Source organism: Acanthaster planci, linkage group LG13 (assembly GCF_054643075.1).
Source record: "Acanthaster planci isolate LZ-2023a linkage group LG13, COTS_SCS, whole genome shotgun sequence".
NCBI classification, from domain to species: domain Eukaryota; kingdom Metazoa; phylum Echinodermata; class Asteroidea; order Valvatida; family Acanthasteridae; genus Acanthaster; species Acanthaster planci.
The window spans coordinates 2,205,637-2,230,695 of record NC_141789.1 but is presented as its reverse complement, the minus strand read 5'-3'; the positions used below and the strand labels follow the sequence as shown (position 1 = coordinate 2,230,695).

Here is a 25,059-nt window from a genome sequence, read left to right as displayed (position 1 = left end):
AACTTGAAGCCGGTTGGTTGGATCCATCTCCAGTAACCTACATGAATGTGGGGAAAACTCATGAAATATACTTCAGCAAGTCGACGGCTAATTCTTATTCATGTGCATGGATGAAGCCAACCAGTGATGGTGGTCGCAGAAAAAAGCAGGAAGGGTGCACAGATTGTAAGGGGCGTCCACACTTGTAAAAAAGGACAATCTGTGTGTTTCAGTGGTGCCTTCAAGTAGAACACGTGTATCAAAAGCAGCTCATTATGCATACACCTTACAAATAAATTAATATCCTCATGCAATTTTTTTTTTTTGCCCACTGTGATACAATCTGGTCATTCTGACATCTTTGATATTTTGAGCCAAAATTTACAAAACTCTGATGTACCTCAAAACACCCAAGAGGCAGATACGGACCCAACTGGGAACTGACCATGGAATTTCCAGGGGAAAAATGGTGTACATGTATTTCCGCATGATTACCCTCAATTATACATCGGCTACTACAAGTGTACATCATGTACAAAGTTGTACATGTACATGTGTAATGCACCACCCAACATGTCGCCCATTCACAACATCACTACTAAATATAATGGCAAGTTTTTGCAGGTTAACATCAACAACAAACCTACTTCCTATGAAGTGTAAGGGGTACATCTTATCGCTGCTTTTTTTTTTGAACGCGTGCCGGAAAAGTCTTATACAATGTTTGAACAGTCACAGTGCTGTTCTTCTGTTGGCAAAACAAAATCACCAAGTACTTGTACATATGTCTGCAAACATTGTACTCCACTTTGTTTTAGCTCAGAAAATGTAAACAGCAGGAACAAATGTGATTACAAAATACCAGGTGTGGAGTGGTACTTCACGACAGACCCATTCTTGGCTTTAATAATCGGCAACTTGCAAATTTGCAGGGTACTTCCTTTTTACGACTAAATATATTCACTAGTGTCACTGTCTGCTTTTGAGATACAAGGGGCTCCACAGTAACAATTTCAGCAACAATTTCAAGGTTTACCTGATAGAGAGGATCTACTTTCTTCGCTTAGTGGAGGGCTGATTGCCTGGCCTCTCGTCCAAGGATCGTCTGGATGATCGCCGACTGCTGACCGGTTCCGAGGCCCTTCCTCTTTCCCCTCCCCTGCTGGCCGCTTGGTTACGGGACCCGCGCTCGTTGTAGTAGTACATATCTGAGTAGCGGTTTCCCCGCTTGGCCTCCTCTCGACCAGAGGAACGTCGCGTGAAGTGCTCGTGCGCAGACGGTGAGGAGCCCCGCCTCGACTGCTTTGCGGGTGCCGTCGGTGCAGCGTAGGTGTGGGATGAGGACGTGGATGACCTCCGGTGAGACACTCTGGTGTCGCTGGGGGAGTATCGGCGGGGCGGGGAGACATGCCTCTGACGCAACGGCCGGGTGGGGGTCTCTGCAGCCTCGCGGCCGGTGCCATCTGACTTCCCACTGTCAGTCGACACCCTCCTGGCCCGGGAGCGGCCAGCCTTGTCCCCCTCCTCCTGCGGGGAGATGGGGGACTGCGAGTAGCGGCCCCGCTTGGGCTGGCCATAGTAAAAGTAGTCGTCATCTTGCGAGTCCCGCGGAGAGGTGGCGTGACGCTTTGGCCGAGTCCCATAGCGACTCTCTGCCTGGGATGACTCTGAAGTCTCGCTGGCGGTCGGTTTATCTTGCAGTTCCGAGTGTGATACTTTAGTGCCTGTTCTGTGTTTGTCACTGTCTGTGTTGCTGTCATGACTGTCTTCAAGCTGGTAACTAGCTTCACTGTGTTTTTCGGAGTCATCAGCTGCAGATGCATTACTGTCTTTAGAGACTGTTTTCGTCTCTACCCGTACCCCACTTAAAGGCTTCATGTCCTGTAGAGACGTCTGGCTCAGTTTGAACACAGATCCAAGCGGCAGGTGTTTGGGACTGTGTACCGTGTAGATGGGGATGGAGGAACCTTTATCGCTGTGCTCTTCAGACTCCGAATCTGCCTCCGGGTAAATGGAGGGCTCATCCTGCGTGGGAGTCGGTGGGTTATCAATCTCATCGCTTGGCAATTCTGAGGGAACTGTGGGCTCAGTGGCGGCTGCTGGCTCTATATCTTTCACTTGCGGAGGATTTGCTCCTTGCTTATAGGGGGTAGCATCCCTGAGTGACAGTTCAACCGTTTCTTGCAATGCTGTCTTACCCACTGTCTGTTCCTCGGAACAATCCATCTTGGTGACATCCTCTGGCACCTCATCTTGTACTGTCTGCTCTTCTTGAGTTGTGTCCTCCACAACCTCCTTCCCAGTTTCTTCAGGCAATTTCTCGGCTTCTGGCTCTGAAGCCTGGTTGCAATTTGGAAGCTCCTCTCCCTCCCCCTTGACCTCCCCATTCTTCTCTTCTGGAGGCTCATCTCTTTTATCTTGTTCTTCCCTCCTCTGCATTTCTTCTCCCTTCTGTTCTTGTAAATCCTGCACAGGCTCATCTGCCAACTGCCATAATTCATCTTGGACCCCTCCAGGCTTTGCCTCCTGTTGGACCTCTTCCTTCGCCTGAATCTCTTCTTGTACGAACTCCTCCACCAACTTGCCTTGCTGCTCAGTAAGGTGAGGCTCTTCTTTGTCAATGGACGCAGGAACATCTCTCACCTGCTGCTGCTCATCAGGTGGCCCTTGGATTGGCTCGGCCTGCAGTTCAGGGCTTCCATCCCGTTTTTCAACTTCCTCATCTCCTGTCAGTTGCTCCACACTTTTCTCTCCAGGATTGTCCTGGACATCTCTCGATGTCTCTCGGAGCTCTGACACTTCCTCCCCCTGCTTCTTTTCCGGTACCTGCTCCTGCCCTAGTTTCTTCTGGCCTCTGGCTGACTCCAATGAGGAAGTGGGCTTACCGCTTCTCTCACCAGGTACACCGGCAGCAGCGGCAGCCTTGCCCTGAGGGAAAGAGAACCTGGGGACCTTGGAGTCCCTCCTCTCCTTGCGCTTCCGCGAACTCAGTTTCCTCTGCTGTTCCCCGCTCAGGCCCTGGGTGAGGAGGTGGTGGCACCTGACCTGGGGCTCCCGCCGCTCACGGTAGATCAGGTGGAAGCACTGGAGCTTCTCCCTGCGAATGAACGCTGTCAGGGGGACCAGGTCCGGTGCCTGGACCACCTCCTGCTGCTTCTCCTCATCATCTTCTTGTTGAGAAACGGGCTCCTGCGAAAGTAAAAAAAAACAGGGGGGAAATTATTCAGTGACACACATCTCACTAGAGTCCTTTGGAGAAACTTCTAGGTCATAATATAATAGGTGATTAGTTGATTTGAACACTAAAAACTTTGATGCTAAAAGCTCTATGATGGCCAAAAGATAACACAGTGAGTTTTAAACAACATACACCATGTAATCTGCATGAACAGATGTAAGGGGATTTTGAAATATTTTTAATATTCAAATAAAAAATTTAATTCATGACCCCTGGTTTGATTTTCATGATCAATATTAACCGCAAAATGTTGAAGAGTTTGATGTATTAGACGAGAAATGGAATATGGCAGCTGGGTGATTCAAGCATGCGAGTACCATCAAAGTACAAACTTACGGTCTCTAGAAAATGCTTTCAGCTTTGTAGACTTTTTACTTACAAGTCAAGTATTATCCAGAAAAAAAACCTGTGATGAAATATCTGCTACTTCACCAAGCTTTTAAGATAGTATCAAGATTTCATAGCGCTGCTGAAGTGAAAAATTTGTTTAAGTGTGAAAAAACCTTGCTTGACAAATCAGGTTACCAGCCAAAACTTCTTGTGATGTAAATTGTTTTGGAATGGTATTTACCTGTCTTTTGGTTAGCATGACAATCACATGGAGTTTAAGCTGGTAACCTTTGTTAATTAAGCAAGGTTTTTTTGTGCTTAAGCAAAGTCTGTGCTTAAGCAGCTCTATGAAATTGGCCCCTGGCTTTTAAAGCGTAAAGCTGTTACTCAAGGTGCTCCTGTTGATTTGAGTGTTGCACTGTTACCAAAACACAAAATAAGTATGCCGAATGAATCTGTCTGATGTTACAAATCTCACTGGCTCTAAAGCCTGGCAAAGGCTTTGAATACCCCAACATGCAAATGCCTCTGAAGGCCGATGAAGATTTCAAACGCTGTCACATGGAAATCGTGCAAAATCTACACATTGATCGCTTTGAATCCGCCACCAGACGAATGAGGAAAAAGCCCTCAGTTTTACCACCAAAAACCCTTCACACCACTTTGGTTTGGGAACAAAGCAAATAGTCGACCGCTTTTACCTAAATGCATAGTTGGTGTGAGTTGGAAGACGGTATCAAATTGTGATCTGCTCTGGAAAGAAGTGACATGAATCACAAAACGAACAAAACATGAATCTTAAAATATGGATACAAAAGTACATGGCGTCAATGCGCAACTGCTATGGATGGGGCCACTGAAGCAGTTCTCATTCGGGCATGTGGAACAATTGGGTAATTTGTAACGTTACCATCTAATTACAGTATGCAGGAAAAATTTCCAAGGTCGTCAATATTTATCTAAACTAAACTTTCTGGGCGTACACAAGTACCATAGGAGTTTGATATAAATGGTTAAGAGTTTAAGACATAACTGATGATAGTGAAATGTACATTTGAAAACACTATTGCCCTCTAATGATACAGAAATGGTGATTTGTGTCACTGTCTTCCAGAACGGGTCACAAAAACACCGTATAAATGGATTACGTGACAGGCTGCATTCATGTATTTTACAGAAAATAAATGACGAATTTAAATTCCAACACGCATGGCACTGTAAATATCCAAGTCTGCAACATGCATCACGGAACAGTGAACCAGACTTCCAATCTACACACAGCAGGAATTGAGTTTTGTACAAAATATTTTGACAAATGCCAAACTTTGTCTTCAAAAAGAGGGAAGCGTAAGACTTGTTTGGTTGAGTAGAGAATTAATATCAGTAACCAACGTGTTTTCACTCCTAGCTTTATACCATGCGTGGTCAAATGCATTTCAGTGAAGGGCTTTCCCCACATTGCATTATGTGCCTTAGTCACACAATTTCAAGTCAGTTTTGGTTTGCTGAAATCTGGAGGAGCCTCGAGCTGTACCAAGAGGGTGCAATTTGGTCAGAAATGAACTCCACTGGTCCACGAACGACTAGGAAATGCTCGCGTCACGGTTGCATCCCTGCTCTAACAACATGAACACTCCCGACCAGCATGGCTCTTTCCAACCAATGAGAGAAGCAACGCAAGCACCGTGTTGGCGCAAAGCGTTCCCGGGATAATTCCACCTCAGGTTTGTCAGAGTGACTTACTTTCATCCCTTGCATGGAGGATGAGAACTCATCCGAGAAGTAGCGCTTGTTCAGTGACCTCCTCCGTCGCACCTCCCGCTTTTTCTCCAGCATCTTCTGCTCCTTCAACTGCTCCTTGGTGGTTTTGAGCGGAGACGCTGTCGCCAGGTCCTCCCTCCTGGCTGCCTTTTTGGCCTCGCCCGAGTCTGCTCGTCCAATTTGTACGAGAGGACAAAAGAAGAAATTAAAACATGGAAGTCTGTGAAAGAGTTTATGGGAGCGTCTCAAAAATCGGGAAGGTTCCCTTTCCGTTGGACTGTTCCCACTGGAATGCTGGCATTCCATCGGCTTCCGCTTTGTGCATGGACCATTCCAGGCAGTGTTCCGTTGGTAATGGGTATTCCCAGTGGAACAGTCCTGCTGTTACATTCGTAAGAAGGAAGAAAGATTTCTGGAATTCATTTTCTGGACCGTGTCTGAGGCACAGCAGCTGGGGTGCAGCATTTTATGATTTACTCCTCATGAAGGTTAAATTTTCTGCCGTTTTTCTCTTCCACGTTCACCATGACATATAGCCTACCATGCAATGAATTCAGAGTATTTCTGGACATTGGTAATTTTATTGTGTTAATCTTAACGTCTGTACTCGCGAGTGTTCTATTCATCTGCGGGCCTGAATGGCACAGGGCTTTATCATTGTAATGTTTCTACTCATAAGTATTCCATCATATCAGAAAAAATTTGGAAACCCAACCTGTAAATGAAGTGGTGCGGGGTGAGGTCTTTCAAAACCACTAACAAGATTGAACGACATGACTAAGGCAATTAAGCTCGACGTTGGTATTGTAGCCTATAGCCCAGTGATACACACACTTGACATAGTAGTAGTGTTTTTCTTGTTTGTATCTCAGTCAAAAATAAAATTGCTATCATCAGCTTAACAAATCTTGCCACAGCACATTTCCATCTTCAGTTTACTGCAATTCTTACTCAAATTAGGCCCATCATAAAAGCAAAGTGATCTACCTACGCTCGTTTGTCATGGCGGGCTCCGTTTTTGCACATTGGGCAAAGATTTGTACATGGGCGATATGAAGCTACCCAAATGAGGATGTTCCGGCGGGAACGCATGTTCCTGTCGGACCATTCCACAAAGGAAGACAGTGCTCCATTTGGAACGCGACTGTTCTTCATGGAATGGCCGACCGTTCCGGAATGAGAACATGGCGTTCCAATGGGAACATTCTGACCGTTCCAAATTATGAAATGCTTCCTAACAGAAAGATGAAAGTCAAGTATCAAAGTAACGTGTGAATCTCCTACTACAGCTGAAAATTTAGCTTAAAAAGTTAACATTTTGTAGGTCAGCAAGAGATCTTTTTGGCTTTCAGAGCAAAAAGGTTTGTGCCCCATATGTGTCAGTGAACGAAAGTGAAGAGTTCCATGATTACTGGAGCCAAGAACTTGGGCCCAGATGTGACAAAACGTCAGGCGAGGAGTATTTTTGGTAACAACTTACCGTCAGCAGTTTCGGGGTCCAAGGCCCTTTTCTCCAGCTTCTCAGCGAGGACCTTCTCTCTCTCTTCCTTGGCCATCTGTCGCCGGCGAGCTCTCTCCTCCTTGGCCAGAGCCTTGCGGAGAGAAACAAAGACATGATCAAAAACACTGGTTGTTTCGAACAGCCTGATAAGGTGGTGGATTGAAAGAGATTGTATCACAGAGAGGACAGATGTTGGATAGTAACTGAGGCCTAAGAAGCCTAACTGTGCCTTGTCCAGGCCTGAAATCGGTCCATTTACATGAAACAGCCTGCAAACTTAGCGTAGGCCTGAAAACTGGCATCCCTGGTTGTAGTAATAGGAGACAGTAGCAAATGAGTGATAAGGATAATGGTAGTTGTGATGCTAGCAGCGTGGTGGGTGCGTCAACAACAGCAGAAGTGTTAGGCAGGTGCACCCGCTCCAGCTCCGGGCACCTTAGCTGCTGGTGCTGCCGGGACTATCTGCAACGTTATTCAACTATGCTAAGGGTTCCCAGACCACATGGTGGACTGCAACTCACCGCTTTCTTTCGCCTCTCTTGTCGGGAGTCCTCATCCTCGCTGTCACTGTGGTAACGACTGATCGCCAGGGCCCGGGCGGAGGGAGTCTGGGTCTTGGGGGACCTCCGGGCAGACAGCTTGTCCGAGGCGACAGAAGCCGGCCTGCTGGTGTCTGTGCTGATGGTGACCTCGGAAGGGGCTTCCGAGTCACTGTCGGAAGGGTACATGTGGGCAAATGGCTTTTCTGCAAACAAAGAGTTCGGAACTTGCAGACCCAAACAAAATTCTACAAAATGCCTTTCTGATTGTGACAGTCTCTATTTCTAAACTTTAAGTGGCCAAAATCTTCCAAACCCAACTCTGGCTTAATAAGAACAGCAAGGCTGTTACGCTTTCTTCCTGGTGTCAACAAGTGAAGTGCCGCTCTGAATAATTAAACTGGGCTGTCAAATTTACTACATGTACGAACTGACCTTTTATAAAGGCAAAAGCAAACTTACTCTTTAGAGAAATCTGTTTGGGTTTGGTAGTCTCCTCCTCACTGCTTGAATCAGAGCTGGAACTGGAGGACGACGAGCTGATATCCTCATCAAATGACGACAGGTCGCTGGTGTGGACAGAGCTGACCGATATGTCGGACAGGCCGCTCTCTCCCTCAGATTCCTCCCCCTTGCCAACTGTAGCACTCTCAGCAATCACCAGGCCCATGCCTGGTTCAGCCTGGTCTGTGTCCATGCTCACGGCAGGGGGTGCTGGTGCATCCTGTCCAGACGGGGGGCTCACGCTGCGTCGTTCGTCTTGTTCACCTTGAATGCCCCTCGGCTGTGGTTGTGAGGGTTCGACGTCCATCACGACGTCAGAATCTGTGTCAGGCTCAAGTGTGGCGACCTCAGAAGCAGCTTTCCTGAGCAACAACTGGTCGCAGATTGGAACCTTCTCCACATCTAAGGGTTGTGGCTTCGTTTCTGAATCTTGACCTGGCTCCTTGACTGTTGCTTGGAGGGTCGGCCTATCCTCAACTTTCTTAAACTCTTCTGGAATTTTGATTTTTAGAGCAGGGGGCTTGTTACTAGATATCACAATCCTGGGCTTGTCAGTTGGTTTGATAGCATCGACAAGTTTAGATCCGGATGGAACTTTCTTGATCACTTTGGAGGGCTGCGTCTTGGCAGGCTGGTCTTTGGTGGCTACTTTCCTCGCATCTTGGTCTTTGACCGGCTGGGGCTTCCCTGGCTGACTTTTCATTGGTTCAGTTTTTACACTGGGAGCCTTGGCAGGTATCGCTGATTTGACCTCGCCTGGCAGCTCAAGGACTGGTTTCTTCTCCCCTTTGACATCAGAGGTCGTTGCCAACACCCCTCCAGAATGCTTTTTCACCAAGCCGGGCATTTTGCTTGACGTGAAAGAAGGTGTATTACCACCAGAGGAGACAGTTGGCGAGGTCCCCGACTGGACAGGCTTTGCATGGTCTGGATGACTGGCAAAACAAGCTACCGGATCGTCGGGGGGCTCGTCAGGGGGTGCCTCTGGCGGTGCCTGGGGGGGCGCAGCTGGGGGCTCCGAAGGGGGCAGTGGTGGGGCAGGGGTGGGCACTTCTGGGGGAAGATCTGGGGGTGCAGGGGCTGGGACCGGGTGGGACATCCCCGAGGTGGTAGCCAAGTCCTTCTTGAGATTTTCTGCTTCCTTGCTTCCCTTGGGACCAAGGAATTCATCCACAACCTGTGAATTGGTACCAAACGTAGTAAACATCTATTAATATCCAGCCAAATCTGTTTCAAGAAGATTGCGAATGATACTATACCACGCTCACAGCAAATCGCAACAGTTAAGCTGAGAGAGTACATACATACATGAAGCCTCCTCAGGGAAGTTAACTACCAATCGTGATGACAAAGACACTGTTACCTTCTCAATTTGAGGTCTGAATACATGCTGCATCTTGGGTTCAATGACCTGTTCAATGATCCTTTCCACGCCTGCAGACAACATCTCTGACCTATGAATCACACACACACACAATGTACACGTAAGGTCCTTTTGGAGGGCTCAAATAGGCACGCACTACAATGTAATCATCCACTGCAGTCACTGTGCACCATGCATAAAAACACATCAGCTTTTTCTGGATACAAGGAGAGTCTGCCGGAAAATTACTGCAGTGATGTGTGTCGGTTTTATCCTGTGGCTGGAAAATTGACGGGTTAACATAAATGTTGACCTGAAACTTTTGATGCGATTTTGAGAGTTTTCTGTAAATTGACAATAACTACACATGAGATACCTCTGCTCCAAGCCCATCCATCTTTTTACATCATAAAAATATCTCTCAAAGTTAAAGGAAATACTGTCTAACTCACTGGTTAATCTGTCTACGAAGGCTGTCGCGTAACTGGTTCTTGTTCAGTTTGGGTTCCCAATTGACCTTGGCCAGAAATGCTGATACGTAACCCTCCACCTTCTGCCGGAGATTCTGGTAGGCAGGCTGTGAAGTAAAAACAATCCAGTACAACTTGCAAAATTGACGGCATCCAAACTTAAACTATATGCTGTTGCATGCACTGATGCTTTTGAATTCCATGAGAGAGCAGGCAACATCAAAACAATTCCGAGGTGCTGAAGTCTAATCTTTTTACGAGTCCCTTCACAAGTCCAGTCCACAGTCCCTTCACAAGAACAGTCAACAGTTAAAGGGAAAGCGACGGAAAAGGAATGCTTTTGTCACTGTCTCGAAAACTACAGACTTGGCTTAAGGCCGGATGGTCTGGTGATGGACTTGCAAGGACTTACAGGGCACTGCAATTGACTTGACTATGACACAGTTTGAAAACTACATGTATGCAAGACCGAGGCCTGGTCACTTCGGTGCCCTCATCCAACAGCCATTTCTGCCAGTTAGAGAGAGTGCACAGTTAAAGTTGGAAGTTTCGCTGTGAGCTGCTCCACTTTCACTGACCTTGGTGTCGACATCTTCAAGGCAGTCTCTCCGGAACTGGTCAAAGATGCCCTGTGACTTGAGGTGATTTCCCATCTTATTCAGCATCTCTGCATCAACTCCGCTCGAAGTCGCCGCCATCTTTGAAAGTTTGACTCAGCACTCTGCTACTTGCAGTACAGTACACAGCAAATGTATATGATATGCGAATGTAAAGGTATGCCTTCAACCGTGAAATTCTTAAAGAATTCCTCACTTTTTGATGGGCCTTACAAAATAACATCCTCACATTTATGACTCTTCAAATTGAAAAGTTACATACACCTACATCATCACAGTAACTACCCCTAGGACTGTGGTTGGACGTCCGTCGCGGGAGCAGCGGCAGACACCCAACCCCATGGTTCTGGTGGTAGGCCTATTCCCCTGCAGTGGTTCATGAGCCATTAGATACTGATAAATCCTGAAATGTCAAATTTAACGAGGAAAATGTGGAAGATTTCACTTCTAAAATACTTCAGAATAAACATTTTTCAGACCAGTCTTTGGCCCTACAAAGGCTACACAAGCCTGTGAGACAGGGTTTGTGCACAGGCTGTCGACCATGTCAAGTGATGTCCATCTAATGTAACATTAACGCTAAACCACCTACATGTCCTACCCCCAGAACTGTGGGGTTCGTCGTTCAACTGTGTTGTAGGCCTAATGTGCATTGTGGGTAAAGCCATGCCCAGGGGTTAGCAAGATTGCTTCCAAGGGTTGAGCGCCTAGCCTATGGGTGTAGTCCACTAATTCAAGCCCCATTGAAAACAGTGTAAAATCAGCACTGTTCAGGACCCAACAACATGCACACCAACATCCCTGTGGTATCTGAAACACACGTTAAATTATTGTATGGTCCCCAATCTTTCGCTTTCTTTCAATTTCCTGTGGGTTAACTGATGACATTTTGAGTTATTCCCAAACTTCCCCCTGAAGTGTTTTTTCCGAAGTCTGCTTGCAGCCATTTTTCAAGTGACAACCCTCAACTTTCTCAGGCACTTACAGTGTACTATAGGACCATTTGTCGACAGTAGTTTTTAGCCATTCTGCTCTCAGATGAAAGCCCACAGACCCAGGGAGTTGATTCTAGCAAAGATTTATACAATCTCACCAATTTTGGGGGTCATAAAATCTCCCTTTTCAAAAGACACCTTGGGGGCACTCTTAATGCTAATGAGCTGGCCAGAAAATCACACTTGAAATTGAATTAGGCCTAGTGAAAGTACATATATAAATAGACCAGTCGTCAGGTCGTTGTTATGTCTGTAGCTGTGTTGGCCTATTTCTGTTGTTAATTCACCATTTCTTGTGCTCCTCCACAACGTGAACAAATATATGACGAAGAAGCCATTAGTCTATAATGTTTTGGCTTTCTGATGGCTAATTTATTACTGTAGTAACTTGTGGGGAATAATTACACTGGCAAGACTGGTGTCCGTATGGAACTCCTCCCCAAGCATCAAGTCCCTACCCTGACATGCTGGAGCTGCATCATTGCAAACTAGGCCTGATGTATGACATGAAGGGAGTAATTATTATTAGTAGTAGGCCTAGGTATTATTTATTCCTGCCAATTCTTTTTCATCACATACCAGCATACAAGATAAGCATAGGAGAGGCAAAAGCGATAACAATCACTGTGGCCAATGACCTTCCACTCCGCGTCAAGTTGTGCACAGGCCTTAATAATACATTATAAATAAAAACAGGCCTTTACTAATTATTAATATTGTATAAAAGTATTTGAGGCCAAAAGTTAGAACTTATGCCTGGACTAGGTTACCCCCAGAACCGTGGGGTCCGACGCCCGCGCCGCTCCCACGGGGCGGACCCCACAACTATGACAGCTCTGGCGGTCGGCTTAGGCCCTGGACACAGGGCAGGGACGTACGTGCTGCATTGCTGGACTTGATTTTGGGAGTCCGGCATGTCCGGAATCTGGGCTACGTGGCAGACACGCTAACTTTCGACTGTCATGACTGTGCACTGTCGACCGTCAGTAATAAGAGAAGATTTTTTTAATACTGAAACAGATTGATTGGGACCTGTTTTTTTACATACCATCCCAATAAGTGAAGTGGGATTGCAAGGCCTATTTGGCTCGACTTACCGGCGCGGTAAACAGACGTGATATCGAGATGCAGCATGCAGTCCGGTACAGTGGTGGTCACTTATTATTCGCCTATCGTACCTACTACCTGCATGCGTTGCATGTTGCATGCACAGAGGGCGCCCGTCTCCGCTTGTGCTCGCGCAGCACAATGCAAATATTTTTTATTTATTAAGCACCGATACACCTCATTACTTAAGAATGCCCGGTTAGCTCAGTCGGTAGAGCATGGGACTCTTAATCCCAGGGTCGTGGGTTCGAGCCCCACATCGGGCGCATTATTTTTATAATTTTTCACCCCATATCGGGCGCTTTATGTTTATAATTTTTCACCCCATATCGGGTGCTTTGTTTTTATAATTTTTCATCCCACATCGGGTGATTTGTTTTTATAATTTTTCACCCCACATCGGGCGACTTGTTTTTATCATTTTTCGGTATTCCATGTTAAGTCCAATAAACCATGTTCCATAGCAAATACTGGGTGCGCCTTATTTATTTCTCTTCTTGCCACAAAGTAAAAGCATGACATTACCCCCCGAAAGTCCGCGTACAAAAAAGCCAAAGTTTTTACTTTAAAACAACATATAATGGCTCACACATCCAAAAAAGCACAGCAGGTATATCAAAAAGACTCCTTCTTCACTGAAGACTTGATGTGACGCCAGCGCCTTGAAAATTTTGCCGCTCCTAATGTATTTTGCTCATAGAAAACTTCGGATTTTCAAACGAAGATGCAGGTACTGAGAACAGACCAGATTATAAAGTGCAAAGCAAGCTAAGTGAAAGGCCGTTGGGAGGCTATGCAAAGCATGGGACGATAGAATGAAAATTCAAGATGATTTGGACACGTTTCTTCTTTGCTTTAATCTCATTGCGTGGATGATGCGATGTACAGCATAGTCTACCAGTGATTAACACTGATACAGATTGATTCGATGGAAGTAACAATTTTAATTTTTTCGTTTACTATTGCATTTTGTTATCTTTTTATCCAACGAAGATTACAAGTGTAATCATATTTAATATGTAATGCAGATGAAATGCACAGTAAGGTTAAATAAAGTCTGCTACACAAAGCCTGCAAACATCAAACAATAAAAAGGTAAGGATTCATCATTTTTAGTCAATGTGGGTGGCTTGGTTTGTTGGTTGTTTAACTGACAAATTGCAACTTGTATTTTTATTTAATGAAGATTCGTATTGACGATAATTGTTATCAGGTCCTATAAGGAAATCTTTGAGTAATTGATGAGTGTTCATACTGAATGTTCATTCCTGATTTAAGCCAGAGGCAGTCGGAGTCAAACTGTTGGTTTTTAATTCGAAAACTCAGTGGGGTGTATTTGTTTTGCCAGTGTACAGATGGTTGAGTTTGTGTTGAGTTAGAGACAGTTACAAAGGGGTGCTGGCTTGGCACCTTCCTCGGCGGTTGGTTGTGGTTCTTCCAATTGAGGATGCTCTGCTGCCTTTTCCTGGGAAGGTTCCCCGTGTCGTTGCTCATCGTCCTCTTCTGGTTCCAGGGTCGCTTGTGGAATGTCCGCCTCGTCGGTACTTTGGACCTTCTGCTTGGGTTTCTTCGGCTTCTTGTGCAGCAACTCGCCGCTCCCAACCCTCTCGTAGTAGCCTAGTTTTTGGAAGAACGTGGTGGTGTGTTCCTCGTCGTCAGTTCCTGCCTCGCCCGGGTTGATACCGTCGGCAAACCGCACGCTACGCTTGGTGGTATCGGCATCATCCTGTTCCTCCACACTGAGCCATGGGTCTTCTTCGGCTCCTTCGTCGGGCAGTTCTTCTACCGTCTTGAGGATGTCGTCTCGCTGGACGGCAGACGGGGATAGTTCTTCCTCAAGCCTGTCCTTCTCTTCTACTGACCGGAAGAGCATGTCTGAATCACTCTGATTCGTTGGCTGGTACTTCTGTTTCTCCCGGTTGGTGTCGTATTTGTTGCTGGTTTCCTGGGCGATCCAAGAGTAGGCATCGTCGAACATTGTCTCATTTTTTGTTTTGATCACCACTTTGCTGGTCTGAGTAGCAACTGACCGGCGATCACCGTCAGAAGGCATCGCTTCGGAGTAGCGCTCTTCCCCACGGGTTACCTTCTCTCTAGCCTGTCTTAGCTCGGGTCTAATCGCGTCTGCAAAGTTGATCATTGGCACTAACTGTCCGTTGCGAATCATCTCCTCGTGCACATCAGTAATCATATTGTTGGCGTAGTGCATCAAGGCAGCATAGGGTCGTCTACCGGTGAACTTGGGCAGCAGACGTCTCAAGCTCTGATGTATGCCGTACGTGTAGTTGGTGTTTGACTGACGGCGGACACCACTTCTGTACTTATCGGTGTCTTCATCCAGGCATCGGCTTCCAAATGCGTCCCTGTGAGTTAGTTTTTCAAAGTCACCTGTTTCACTTTCTAGGCTCTCCTCTTCTACAATATTGACAAATGCTTGCCCCGCATCAGTAGCGTAGATCCTTTGAGTGGTACCAGCACGGACCTGGCGGCTAAAATCTGCAAGATCCGAGATAACTTCCTTCCTTGTCGTCTCGTCTAAATCCACGTCCAAGGCTTCCTCCCAGAATTCTTCGTCGGTTTGTCCGTGCCTGACGTTGCACGCCATCATGAGGAGAGCGTTGTAAGAGCTGCCTTTCTGTAGCATGTGACGAAGGCACGACCGTGTAGCTTTACGCAGCGAGTAAGTTCCCAGAGTGCCGAAGTTCTGCTGACGGGCGTTCAAGCGATCCCTGGGTGTGGCAATGGGTTTGCTAGGCACCTGCTTACCGCTGGAATCAGTGGGACGAGCTTCAAGCGGCTTTTGCTCTGCCTTACTCTGCAAGGAGCTCTGTGGAGCGGGCGATAGGGGGGTCATTTCCTTTTGCTTGGAGGTTTTGGCTTGCTGGGGGAAATCCTTCTCGTCTCGTGATCGGTCCATCAGAGTGACCAGAATGTTGGCATAATCTGGGTTCTCGATTTCCTCCTCGGCCATCGCAGCTCGGATCGCGTTGAACATGGTCATCATGGCATCACGGGAACTGGACACCAGAAATTTAGGCAGGGCTCTCTTGATCTCAGCACGCCGGGCGTAGGTGTAGCTGGAGTTCAGAAGCTGGTCCACTCCTCCAGCCTGTGGCCTTGGCTGTCGTTTGGATGGAATGGACAGTGCAGTGAGAGGGTATTCCACCGGGACATCCTCACGAGGGCTCTGGCCAGGCTCTCGGTCGTCACAAGGATCAGCACTTGACTTGAGAAGTATTTTGACATCTTGATATATGGGAGAAGTGACGCTCTTACTTGGTGGTTCAGCAATAATCTGCACATCATCGTCACACCCTCCCCACTCCACAGCACACATAAGCGCCTTGACGTTGCCAGCCACGCTGTATCGTCGCAAGGAGGTCTTGGCCGCTTTTCTCAGTGCGTAGGTTGCGGCTGTGCGCGCCGATTCGCCGTCCCTGAAGACAAGTCGGTGGTGCGCTTGAGGCTCTTGTTTGAGTGCGCTCGTACCACCCACTGCCGTTTGCTGCGTCTGCAAGGGTCGGCGGCTTGACCCAGCTGGCTGGCTCGACATCACATGGTAATACCTCTTGACAATTTGTGGGCTCACTTTGACATCTTCATCCTTACTCGTCGACGGTCGGTACTCGTTGGAAGTCTCAACTGCCCTTCCAAGCTCTTTGGATCGTCTTCCGTCTGATTTCACTTTCGTCTGCCTCAGGAGGCGTCGCAAGACAATCTTCAAGACTTGCTCGACAAGCAGGCGGGCTTGGTGTCGCAAGGCAGTCTCGGTTACAGTGCGACGTGGACACGCTGGGAGTTGACTGGCTCTTGCACCTCTCTCGTCTTTGTCACCGGCTTGGTAAATTGCAAGATCGGGACGTTCAGCCATCCTACGCAGCAACCGCCTGAAAAACGGCAATAAACAGATCAATATTCCATTAGTTCGGCTTTTTTTCCTTCTCTCGACTTTCACTGTCTGCATATGCATTGCCAACGTTGTCAGCGTAAATACCCTTTCAGGCAAGGGTACACAGTATTATCCCAGCATTACGAGAGAGAGAGTGAAACCTTTGTGGTCGGAACCTATTCTCAATTTCTGTTATCTGTCAACCTCTCTGAGCTCTCAAAGGAAACATGCAGTGGATATTTAAGCTCAACTTGTTTCCAAGCATATTAATTTGTGTTACAATACAAACAAGATCTAAATATTTGTTTTTATTGCTGGCAAAATTAAGGTGGGGGGTAAAATTCACAGAAAAGACTTTTATCAACTTATGTATAAGGCCATACTTTAATACCGTCGCACAAGACAGTCCTTAACAACAGAGCATAAGATGTCAAAACTCACTCCTTCAAAATCACCTACAAACGGTTGTGAAGAAATATTGGCTACTACTGTTTTCCAAACAAACTGTTTAATGTAATAACCACGTATGAAGTGGAAACTTCCCCAGGAAAAGTACAATATAATATTTGTACACAAAGCCATGGAGACATTCCAGTTCAGTCTTGAATGACATCACGCTTTGGCTGAAGAATACGGAAGTTTTCATTGGCATAAAAACCGAAATGTTAAAATTTCTCCATTTTACTGCTACAAATTAGCGTGTCTACAGGTGGAAAGTCATCGTATCAGACGATTGTAAGTAAAGCTGCGTTATACATGTACATAATACTCAAGTCATAAAAATCCTATGACATGGTTCCTTTAACAACCAACAGAGAACCAAAAGGATAAAGATAAATATAAAACTGTGAGAAAATTACTCTTCAATACGCTGCACAATTTCATCGATGAGGAAATCAATGTCCTCCGGGGTGCCGCAGGGCAAGCCGCGTTCAAACCGGTTCAAGAGCTCTCCCATCCGGCTGGATTTGGCCAGGCTGGACTGCCGGACAGCATTTGCGATATCTGAGTGTGGGGGATAAGGCATACGCTCCACATTATTGTTTCTACACTTGTGGGATTAAAAGTACAATGCGGGAAACACAGTGAGCCAATAGGCCCTATTAACATGGGGTACTGTTGTTATTGTTTTTATGAAGTAGGCCTAAGGTGCAAAGGACAGTTGCGCTAAACGGAAAAAAAATGCTTGAAGTCGTCAAGTTTGTGGAAGCGTCAGTACTGTAGCTCTGAGAAAAAAACAATGTCGTTTCGAATAATAAGCTCTTTGTAAAGAGGAGAGTGTGTTCTTACTTTGCCTCAAAGTCATTGTTGTTTCCCCCGATGTCTTCTGCCAACTCCTGATCTGAGCCCTCAATGTCTCCACAGCCGCTGTGCTATGCTGCAGCCGGCCACGCTCAGTTTGTCTGCTCCAGCACTGCTTTTCGCGTGTGCCGTGCGCGCGCATGAAGTTTGTCCACGCGGTTACCGTGGTGCCACGAGCGCTTTGCGCATGGTTGGCACCGCAACCTCATCCAGTTCGTAAGTGAATTCGTCACAAAGGCGGACGCGCCACGATTTACAAGCTCCCATTGGACAGTCGCTGAAGTTGCGCGTTAACTTCCGGTTCCATGTAATGTAACTCTGTGTGCTGTGCATGTGCAGTGGATGTGGTTTAAACTGAAGTCACGTCACTCTTACGAACTGGATACAAAAAGCAGAGGGAGTCTTATGACGTAGACAAAGAAAAGGAGCCTATAAAAGTGAGGGGTTTTTTGTAGCTATCGAGTCTCCATAGTTACATTCGTCTTTATTTTATTTTCCTGAAAGGATAGTGCTTGATCGTAATTTTTCTCAACTGTTTCAGTTCATCCAATATTCAACCCTTAGGCTTGCAAAAGCAAAAGGGGTCATTCTTGAATTCACAACGTCAGGACATCATTGGACATTGTTTTATCCAAAAAATGTTATTTCACAGAAAGAGTGTCAGCGGATTTCTCCTTAAAAACAATTTTATTTGCTCATTTTCGGCCAAACAAAATGTAATGTTTCAAATTCTTGTAGGGTGGAGTGTTTGTGTTCAAGCACTCCGAAAAACCGAATAACGTTGTGAACGTACAGTCCATGCATACAGGTTGAGTACGTATCTATCCACTCACAGTTAGGATTTGCAACGTGGTGAAACTTCGCCGGCGTTTTGCCTGATTAGAGATGCATAGCCCTAAACAAAGCCAAACATTATGTTAACCGATTTTTTCACGATGTGGGTAACACAGGTACAGTGGGTCTCAATGAAATTGCAGGCAAGGTTTCTTATCATTGGTGTGTATGACTGGAACCATCGGCGATGAATTGTACACATGTTGTGGGTACCAGCACACATGGGCAGTATACCGCAAACAAAAGCTTTAAACGGCGGATCGCTGGCAAGTTTATGCTAATCCTTATAATTTTCCAGACTAGCACAGAGCTCTGTGATGAAAATCAGAGGGCGATCTCACATTCAAGGCATCTGGATAAAGAGCAACTCGAGTTTGAACTTTTCTCTTGTTTGGTTGGTGTGCTGTGAAGCCCTTGTCTGACATCCTGACAACCTGATTGTAATTTCTTTTGTGACTCGTTACATTTCCAGTATTATACATATCATTATTATTATTATTTAAGTTGTGATCTCTCTCTTGAAGACATATGATTTCATTATAAAGACAAAAAAGAGCAGCATTGTTTTAAAAAACCTGAAAACTTGGAGTACAGTTTTGTAACGGTTTGAAATTTACTAGTAAAAATGGAATTCATGCAGAAAGAATATTATAAGTATGGTACTGGTTTCTTTGAACAGTAATGTAGCGATTTTTTTGGACGAAAACAATAAAAATCTTGTGTGTTCGAGATTTTGAAATGCACCATGTTAGCCTTTAATAACTTTGAGATGCATTGTATGTTCTTTTCATCATGGCGTTCACTGTCTATAAAAAAATTTAAATCACAGCGTCTGCATTTCATACCAGCATTTTTAGCATTTCACGCTGAATAATTTCTCAGCGAGATGAGTCTTGGACTGCACGTGAAGGCATTAAACAGACCAAACTGTGAAAAGCAACACCCGACCCGCATTTACAAAAAACTGATACAGCCCAAATCGAAACTCTCGCAGTGGTGATGTTACAAGACGTTATATGCGGGTACCAAGGAGAAAAAAGGTTAAAAGGACGACCGAGAGTCTAGGAAAATCAGTTAGCCAAGAGCAGTGATGGACAACAGGGGCTGGACTTGGTCCGTCGGCCAGAGTACCGGCATACGGACGGAGGATCGACCATCTAGACCTCTTGGAGCAAATCTGGGGTTTGGTGCAATACAAGAGGCAATGGTGAATCGACGAGGAGCCTAGGTAAGCCATTTGTACTCAAAATGGGATGAATTTAACTCCAATAGACAAAAAAGATCACACTAGCAAAATAAGAGATAATATGCGAGATATTAAGTTGAGATTACTGTTGATTTTTGCCTGGAAACGTTTTTACCTGGAGATGCATTAAAAAAATAATTATAATAAGATGGCGAGCTTGGGGATTGGCAACAATGAAAGCTGTGAACAATCTGAGATCCTTACGAAATGAGTCGACTTAGAGATGATGTTAAGCTCACCGACGCCTTCCATCTTCTTCATGCATGACGTGGGCCCCAAATGATATCGAATGCGTATAACTGCATCTTATTTCTGCACCCAATGTCACTCCCGTTTATGTGACCGTTACAATGGGCATGTCGTTTCCAAAAGATGCCCTTTGTAACGTTTACAGCAATGGGCTTGATCCGCGCAGCTCACATCATCATCACCAACTCCGCCTTCTTACATTTTGTTAAAACGCTTACCACCAAGAGAGGGCGACATTTCAATGGAACGGAGGCTACGGACGTCAAAGCTCACGCCTGATTCGCATCTGTGTATTTCTATTAATATTCATGCCGCAAAATATGCGGGTAATCGTAGAAACAGAATTACTCGCCCCGTCGTCCGCATTACCCAGCGAAAACATTGCTTCAATACTCGGGTCAAATGAAGCTATTTGAAGACGGGGACAAAAACCGACTTGAATGTATAATTTGTCATTTAAAACTGGCGGAGTTTGCATCAGTCAGCTGAAGTTGCATCCACAGGCAAGTCTGTCGCATCGTTTTGTTTAGCACGATAGAGTTGTAATGATGTTCATTTTGTGGAACACTGGTGCCAAAAAAGCAAATAAACGGCAGCGCAAGCGAAGGATATTGTCGACAGTGTAAAATGTAAGTTCCCTCTGATTAAATTCACGTAGGGGAAGAAAGCTTTCCCGCGCTTCGTTAAAGCAAAATAGGAACGACATGATCCCATATCAATTTCTGGTGTGGAATATCGGGGGCAGAGTGTTAGAATATCGCGCTCACACAAAGCCATATCTGTGCTAACTTTCGTCGACGCACATCCGGACATATGTGCCCCAATTTAGCTCAGGCGTGAAATTGGCACGAATGATCATTAAAGACGCGTGCGGCACTGTGTCTGATCTGGAGCGCATGACAAAATGATGTTAGGCCTTTTTTTAAAGTACAAAACAACAAAGCATAGCGGCTCTTCCAACATTCGGCTTCGTCTCTGCCTTCGGCTTCACCTGATCTCCAACTCCCGAGTCTGACATTGTTACTTCAACATTAATTCAAATTACTGCCGCGTCACCAAAACGTCCAACTCCATGCAGGAGGCGCAAATCGAAATTGAAAATGAAATATCTCTGTTCACAGTTATTGTGCTCACGGTCAGTCTAACGGCAGGCATTGACTTTAGAGAAAAAGCCTGAGAGGGAGAAGTTCGATGTTGGAAAATCTCCCTGAAAGTGATTCACAAGAACGTGGATGACCCGGGCAATTACAGATGCACGACTAAATAAAGGTCAAACGTCACAAAGGTACAGGACCATTCTGTAATGTCAACATTGTGACCTACGCCTGTCTCTTTCCCGCGCACACACGCATGTACAAAGGGCTCTTTTTTGTATACTTTTATACGATACCAGCATAAATGATCACGACAGAAGCTCAATGGATATGGCGGTTCAAATTGAGAACAATGCCTCGAATCATCAGAAAATGAGGACACGTGACCATGGCACACGTTCGAGCAGTCCTAGCTAAACACCCCTGATATTAAAACCATTTCTTTAAATAGAATTGGCCAAAAAAAATTGTTATGGGCAACTTGCACTGGTCGACAAGGAGAATATTGAGACACTAACTTAAAGTAACTATATAAGCCTACCATTATTTTGATGTTTCTGTTAAATATGATTTTCTTCATCTTTTGTTTATCTTCATGCCGAAACGCTGGAACACTGTAATTTTTTCATATTTTTGCAGAATAAAAATCAAGTTCATATTCAGTGTAAAGGCCTATACATATATTTAAGTATATGGGAATATATATACAAAAAACTCCCGTTTTCTGTTTGAAAAAAAAATAAACAATTAAATGGATAACAATATGCAATAGATTGGGGTAAAGAATATAGAGGACATGTACCGATAAAAGACAAGTAAGCATTCCAGTTTTACAAAATGTCAGGCGACTGGCTCTGTTGTTGGCAGAGGAGACAACTGACTTATAACACAGCCACATAATTATGTATCAGGTCTACATGTATGTAAAATCATGCAACTGACATCAAAACAGGAACGATACACGGCGACCTTATGGTTGGCACTCATGTATAAAGTGTAGGGGGAACCGATCGTATATGTTTAACGAGTCAACGAAGCGTGCACAAGAAAGCTTAGAAAGCTTATCCAATGACATCGAAACTGCACGAGTGAATGATCAGTACAACACGGCACTCCGTCCAGGCAACAGGCTCAAAACCTACCAGCAAGAGTTGCTTTGGCCAGCCAGACAAAAAAGACTTCATCGGGTTTTGTCGTTTTCGGCTTATCTGTATGCACTCTCCAAACTCGAACAGAGGGAAATGTCAACGCGTATTATTTCATCGTTGGCAATGTTGAGCGTTTGGGTTGCACAAAAACAACACGTTGTATTGGAGACAAAACTCGAGTTAAAGTGAGCGGAAACTGGACTCCAAACGGTAAGAAAATCTCTCCTTTTTAATCAACAGTTAATGTATTGTTACGGAACAAAACCAGGTATTTGACTCGTGGACTTGGCGATTAACAAAATGTTGAACAACCAGTCCACCTTTTCCCTGAAATCCATCATTTTATAACATCTACGATTGCATTGCCACGCGCACCAGGCTGTTCAAACTTGTGAGTGCACGCTACTGTTTCAGAAAAATGATTAAGAGTGATTCCTTTTTGGAAGAAATTCTTCCGCAATGGAAGAATCAGAGAGAAACAGTGATAGGGCACATTTTCAGAGAAACCCAATACCTAATCATTATCTGCGATTACTTATTGTGTTTGCTGTAATTACACAGGGCATGGCAAAGAGGCATTTGTATGAATTATGTCATAGGAATTCCCTTCAATGTTATTTATGTTTCCGACCTTAGTCTAAGCGCCCCGAAACCAGATGTCGGTTTCGAAACATTTTTGATCACTATTTCTCGCCCAAAACGAGAGTTGCTTTTTTTTTCAAAGCCTTTCAGCAACAATGCAATAAACGGTTGAAATCCTTCTTCCTTATTCCACAACACCCCTCGAACCTGTTTACACGGTAGCATATAGACTAGGTATAAAGCAGGTCTTGCTCTTTTGTAACGCCAAATTATGCATTTTAACGCTTTAATTTGTATGATAATTATGCGGGTATACAGGAGTGGATGAGTTAAAATTCGGGGGTAGAGAGTAGAGATGAACGATTTCCTCTTCTTTTACCCGAGAATAAGGAGCGATACATGGCTTGAACTTTATCAGGATGTGAGTTTGGGGTGCCATGATTTTGCAGGATTGATGTTCTATCAAACATTACGAGGCGGAACAAGATGATCACTGTAAGAAAATCCCAGATTAAATGACAATTAGGGAACAGAAACAAAAAACTTGTACTTTTTTATGCATATCACTACTCAAGGGCCTTGGCGATTTCCTTCCAAGAACAGAGAAAAATAAAAAAGGTGTCAAAACAAACTCCTGATATAAAAAGGAATATTCAAATCAACAGGTTTTCGGATGTCAAAAAGGTCGAGCCAGAAGCGCTATATGCATTAATTTCATTGGTCATCTTCGCGCAATGGTTTTCACCGCTCTAAGTAGTAGTGCCGCAGGTATTTCGTGATCAACTTTACCTGCACACTACTCCTTAATGTGGTGGCTACCACGAACTACACGGTTATAACTGTCAATAAGTGATCTTTCCCTGCCTTGGTGCCTGTACTGTGAGGCGGCGTCGGGTAGGATGGCGCGTGGTATCACGTTAATTAATTATGTTTCTTTACATATATTAGTTTTGCGTGATTCGCCTTCAGTCGGGTCGGCGCCGTTTGTTACTCTAAAAAAACGGATTCCACTCAGTATGTCTCGCTCTCCCACAGTATGGCCACGCCTTCGACATGACGATGAACCCCAAACCCCCATACAGTCGCCATTTAGAATAATCCCAAATCCATTACAGTTTTCTGGGGCAACGCACAAAAAAATCCACTACTTGATCAACAGATGGTTATAATTATAGCCGTTCCAGGGCACGCACCGCTACGAGTTTGTTACTGGGTTACGTCACCATCGACGGATGAAATTTTCTCGGCAACTCGCGTGTCGCCAAAAAGTATTAAGTTCCCACGACGCTTGCGTGCGATTCCACATCAATTAGTAATAAAGGGAGAAAAAGTTTAGCATGTTTTATGTAGCCAGAAATATTGTTTGATACAGGTGGTGATCAAGACCGAAATTTTCTGCCGTTAATGAAATATAATTACAGCTAAATCCAAGTTATTAGCCATCCAACGAGGAGGAAAATCGGAAACTATTTGTGGAAAACAGACCTGGTGTTTCAACGCAATGATGTGGATCTAGGCCAGTGGTGTGGCTGAACTTCATTACTAGCTATCCTGCAAGACTTTCGTCCACGTTTTTTGCTTGCTCTGTTCTAAGTACTAGTGCCGCAGTTGTTATTTTTTTACAATCATCAACTGCTACGCTGGTGCTTAACACGGGGTCTTGCTAACAGTCATCGACCAACCTCTTTTACCACCAAAACCCAGCGAGGTCACTCGGTCGGCACGAACCATAGCGACGCATTTCTCGCATCCATCGCACTTTACATCTTCCTCTCAGCTAAAAGAAATTATTCGGACGGAAGAAATATTTCTGCAGACACGTGAAGTAAAACTACCAAATTTCTTTCTGCTTTTTTCCCCGCTAATTTCCCGATTTCTTTCTTGGAAATTCACAAAAGTTCTGCAAAATCGGGTTCTATCAGTACATTCAAAATTTTGATTAGCCCCTCGAGGTTGGTGTATGTACTTATTCCTTTGGGCGCCTAATACTAATCACTCGTATGCTCTGCATTTGTATATCCAAATAAACAAAAGGCAAAATGTTGACACCTGTCAGCAGAAAGCGGAGCATTTAGAGTGAATTTACTGGGATGTATCCATTCCCGCTTTGTAGTCTTTTGCCAGAGGTAAGTGCCCTATGTGGGGACAGGAGACCATTATATGCATCTACTCTTTCGGAACATCGATCCACAATGATTGCCAACCGCGCATACAAAACCCCAAGATTTATTTTCAAATCATGCTGGATGAACACAACTGGGCAGTGCTACGGAGTTGCGTGTATTTAAAAATCTGGGGATACCGGTAGAAT

The 25,059-nt window shown here is 45.1% G+C and overlaps 2 protein-coding genes and 1 non-coding gene across 3 annotated transcripts; 1 reads left to right on the top strand and 2 right to left on the bottom strand.

Moving 5' to 3' along the window:
- Positions 1-28: 28 nt before the first annotated feature.
- LOC110977074 (uncharacterized) lies at positions 29-12,514 on the bottom strand. The gene is made up of 9 exons (XM_087144878.1): positions 12,395-12,514; positions 10,264-10,409; positions 9,668-9,792; positions 9,216-9,306; positions 7,811-9,029; positions 7,331-7,554; positions 6,789-6,900; positions 5,291-5,475; positions 29-3,168 (listed from the first exon to the last, which is right to left on the bottom strand). Exons 2-9 carry the CDS (start codon positions 10,381-10,383, stop codon positions 1,030-1,032), a joined length of 4,215 nt encoding a protein of 1,404 aa, XP_087001004.1. The 5' UTR covers positions 10,384-10,409; positions 12,395-12,514; the 3' UTR covers positions 29-1,029.
- An 83-nt stretch (positions 12,515-12,597) lies between these two features.
- Positions 12,598-12,670, top strand: Trnak-cuu (transfer RNA lysine (anticodon CUU)). Its single transcript has one exon. It is a non-coding gene; the product is annotated as a tRNA-Lys (tRNA).
- Positions 12,671-13,233: 563 nt separating this feature from the next.
- On the bottom strand, positions 13,234-17,746 carry LOC110977028 (uncharacterized). The gene is made up of 3 exons (XM_022230786.2): positions 17,584-17,746; positions 17,154-17,298; positions 13,234-16,291 (listed from the first exon to the last, which is right to left on the bottom strand). Exons 1-3 carry the CDS (start codon positions 17,735-17,737, stop codon positions 13,780-13,782), a joined length of 2,811 nt encoding a protein of 936 aa, XP_022086478.2. The 5' UTR covers positions 17,738-17,746; the 3' UTR covers positions 13,234-13,779.
- Between the last annotated feature and the right edge of the window lie 7,313 nt (positions 17,747-25,059).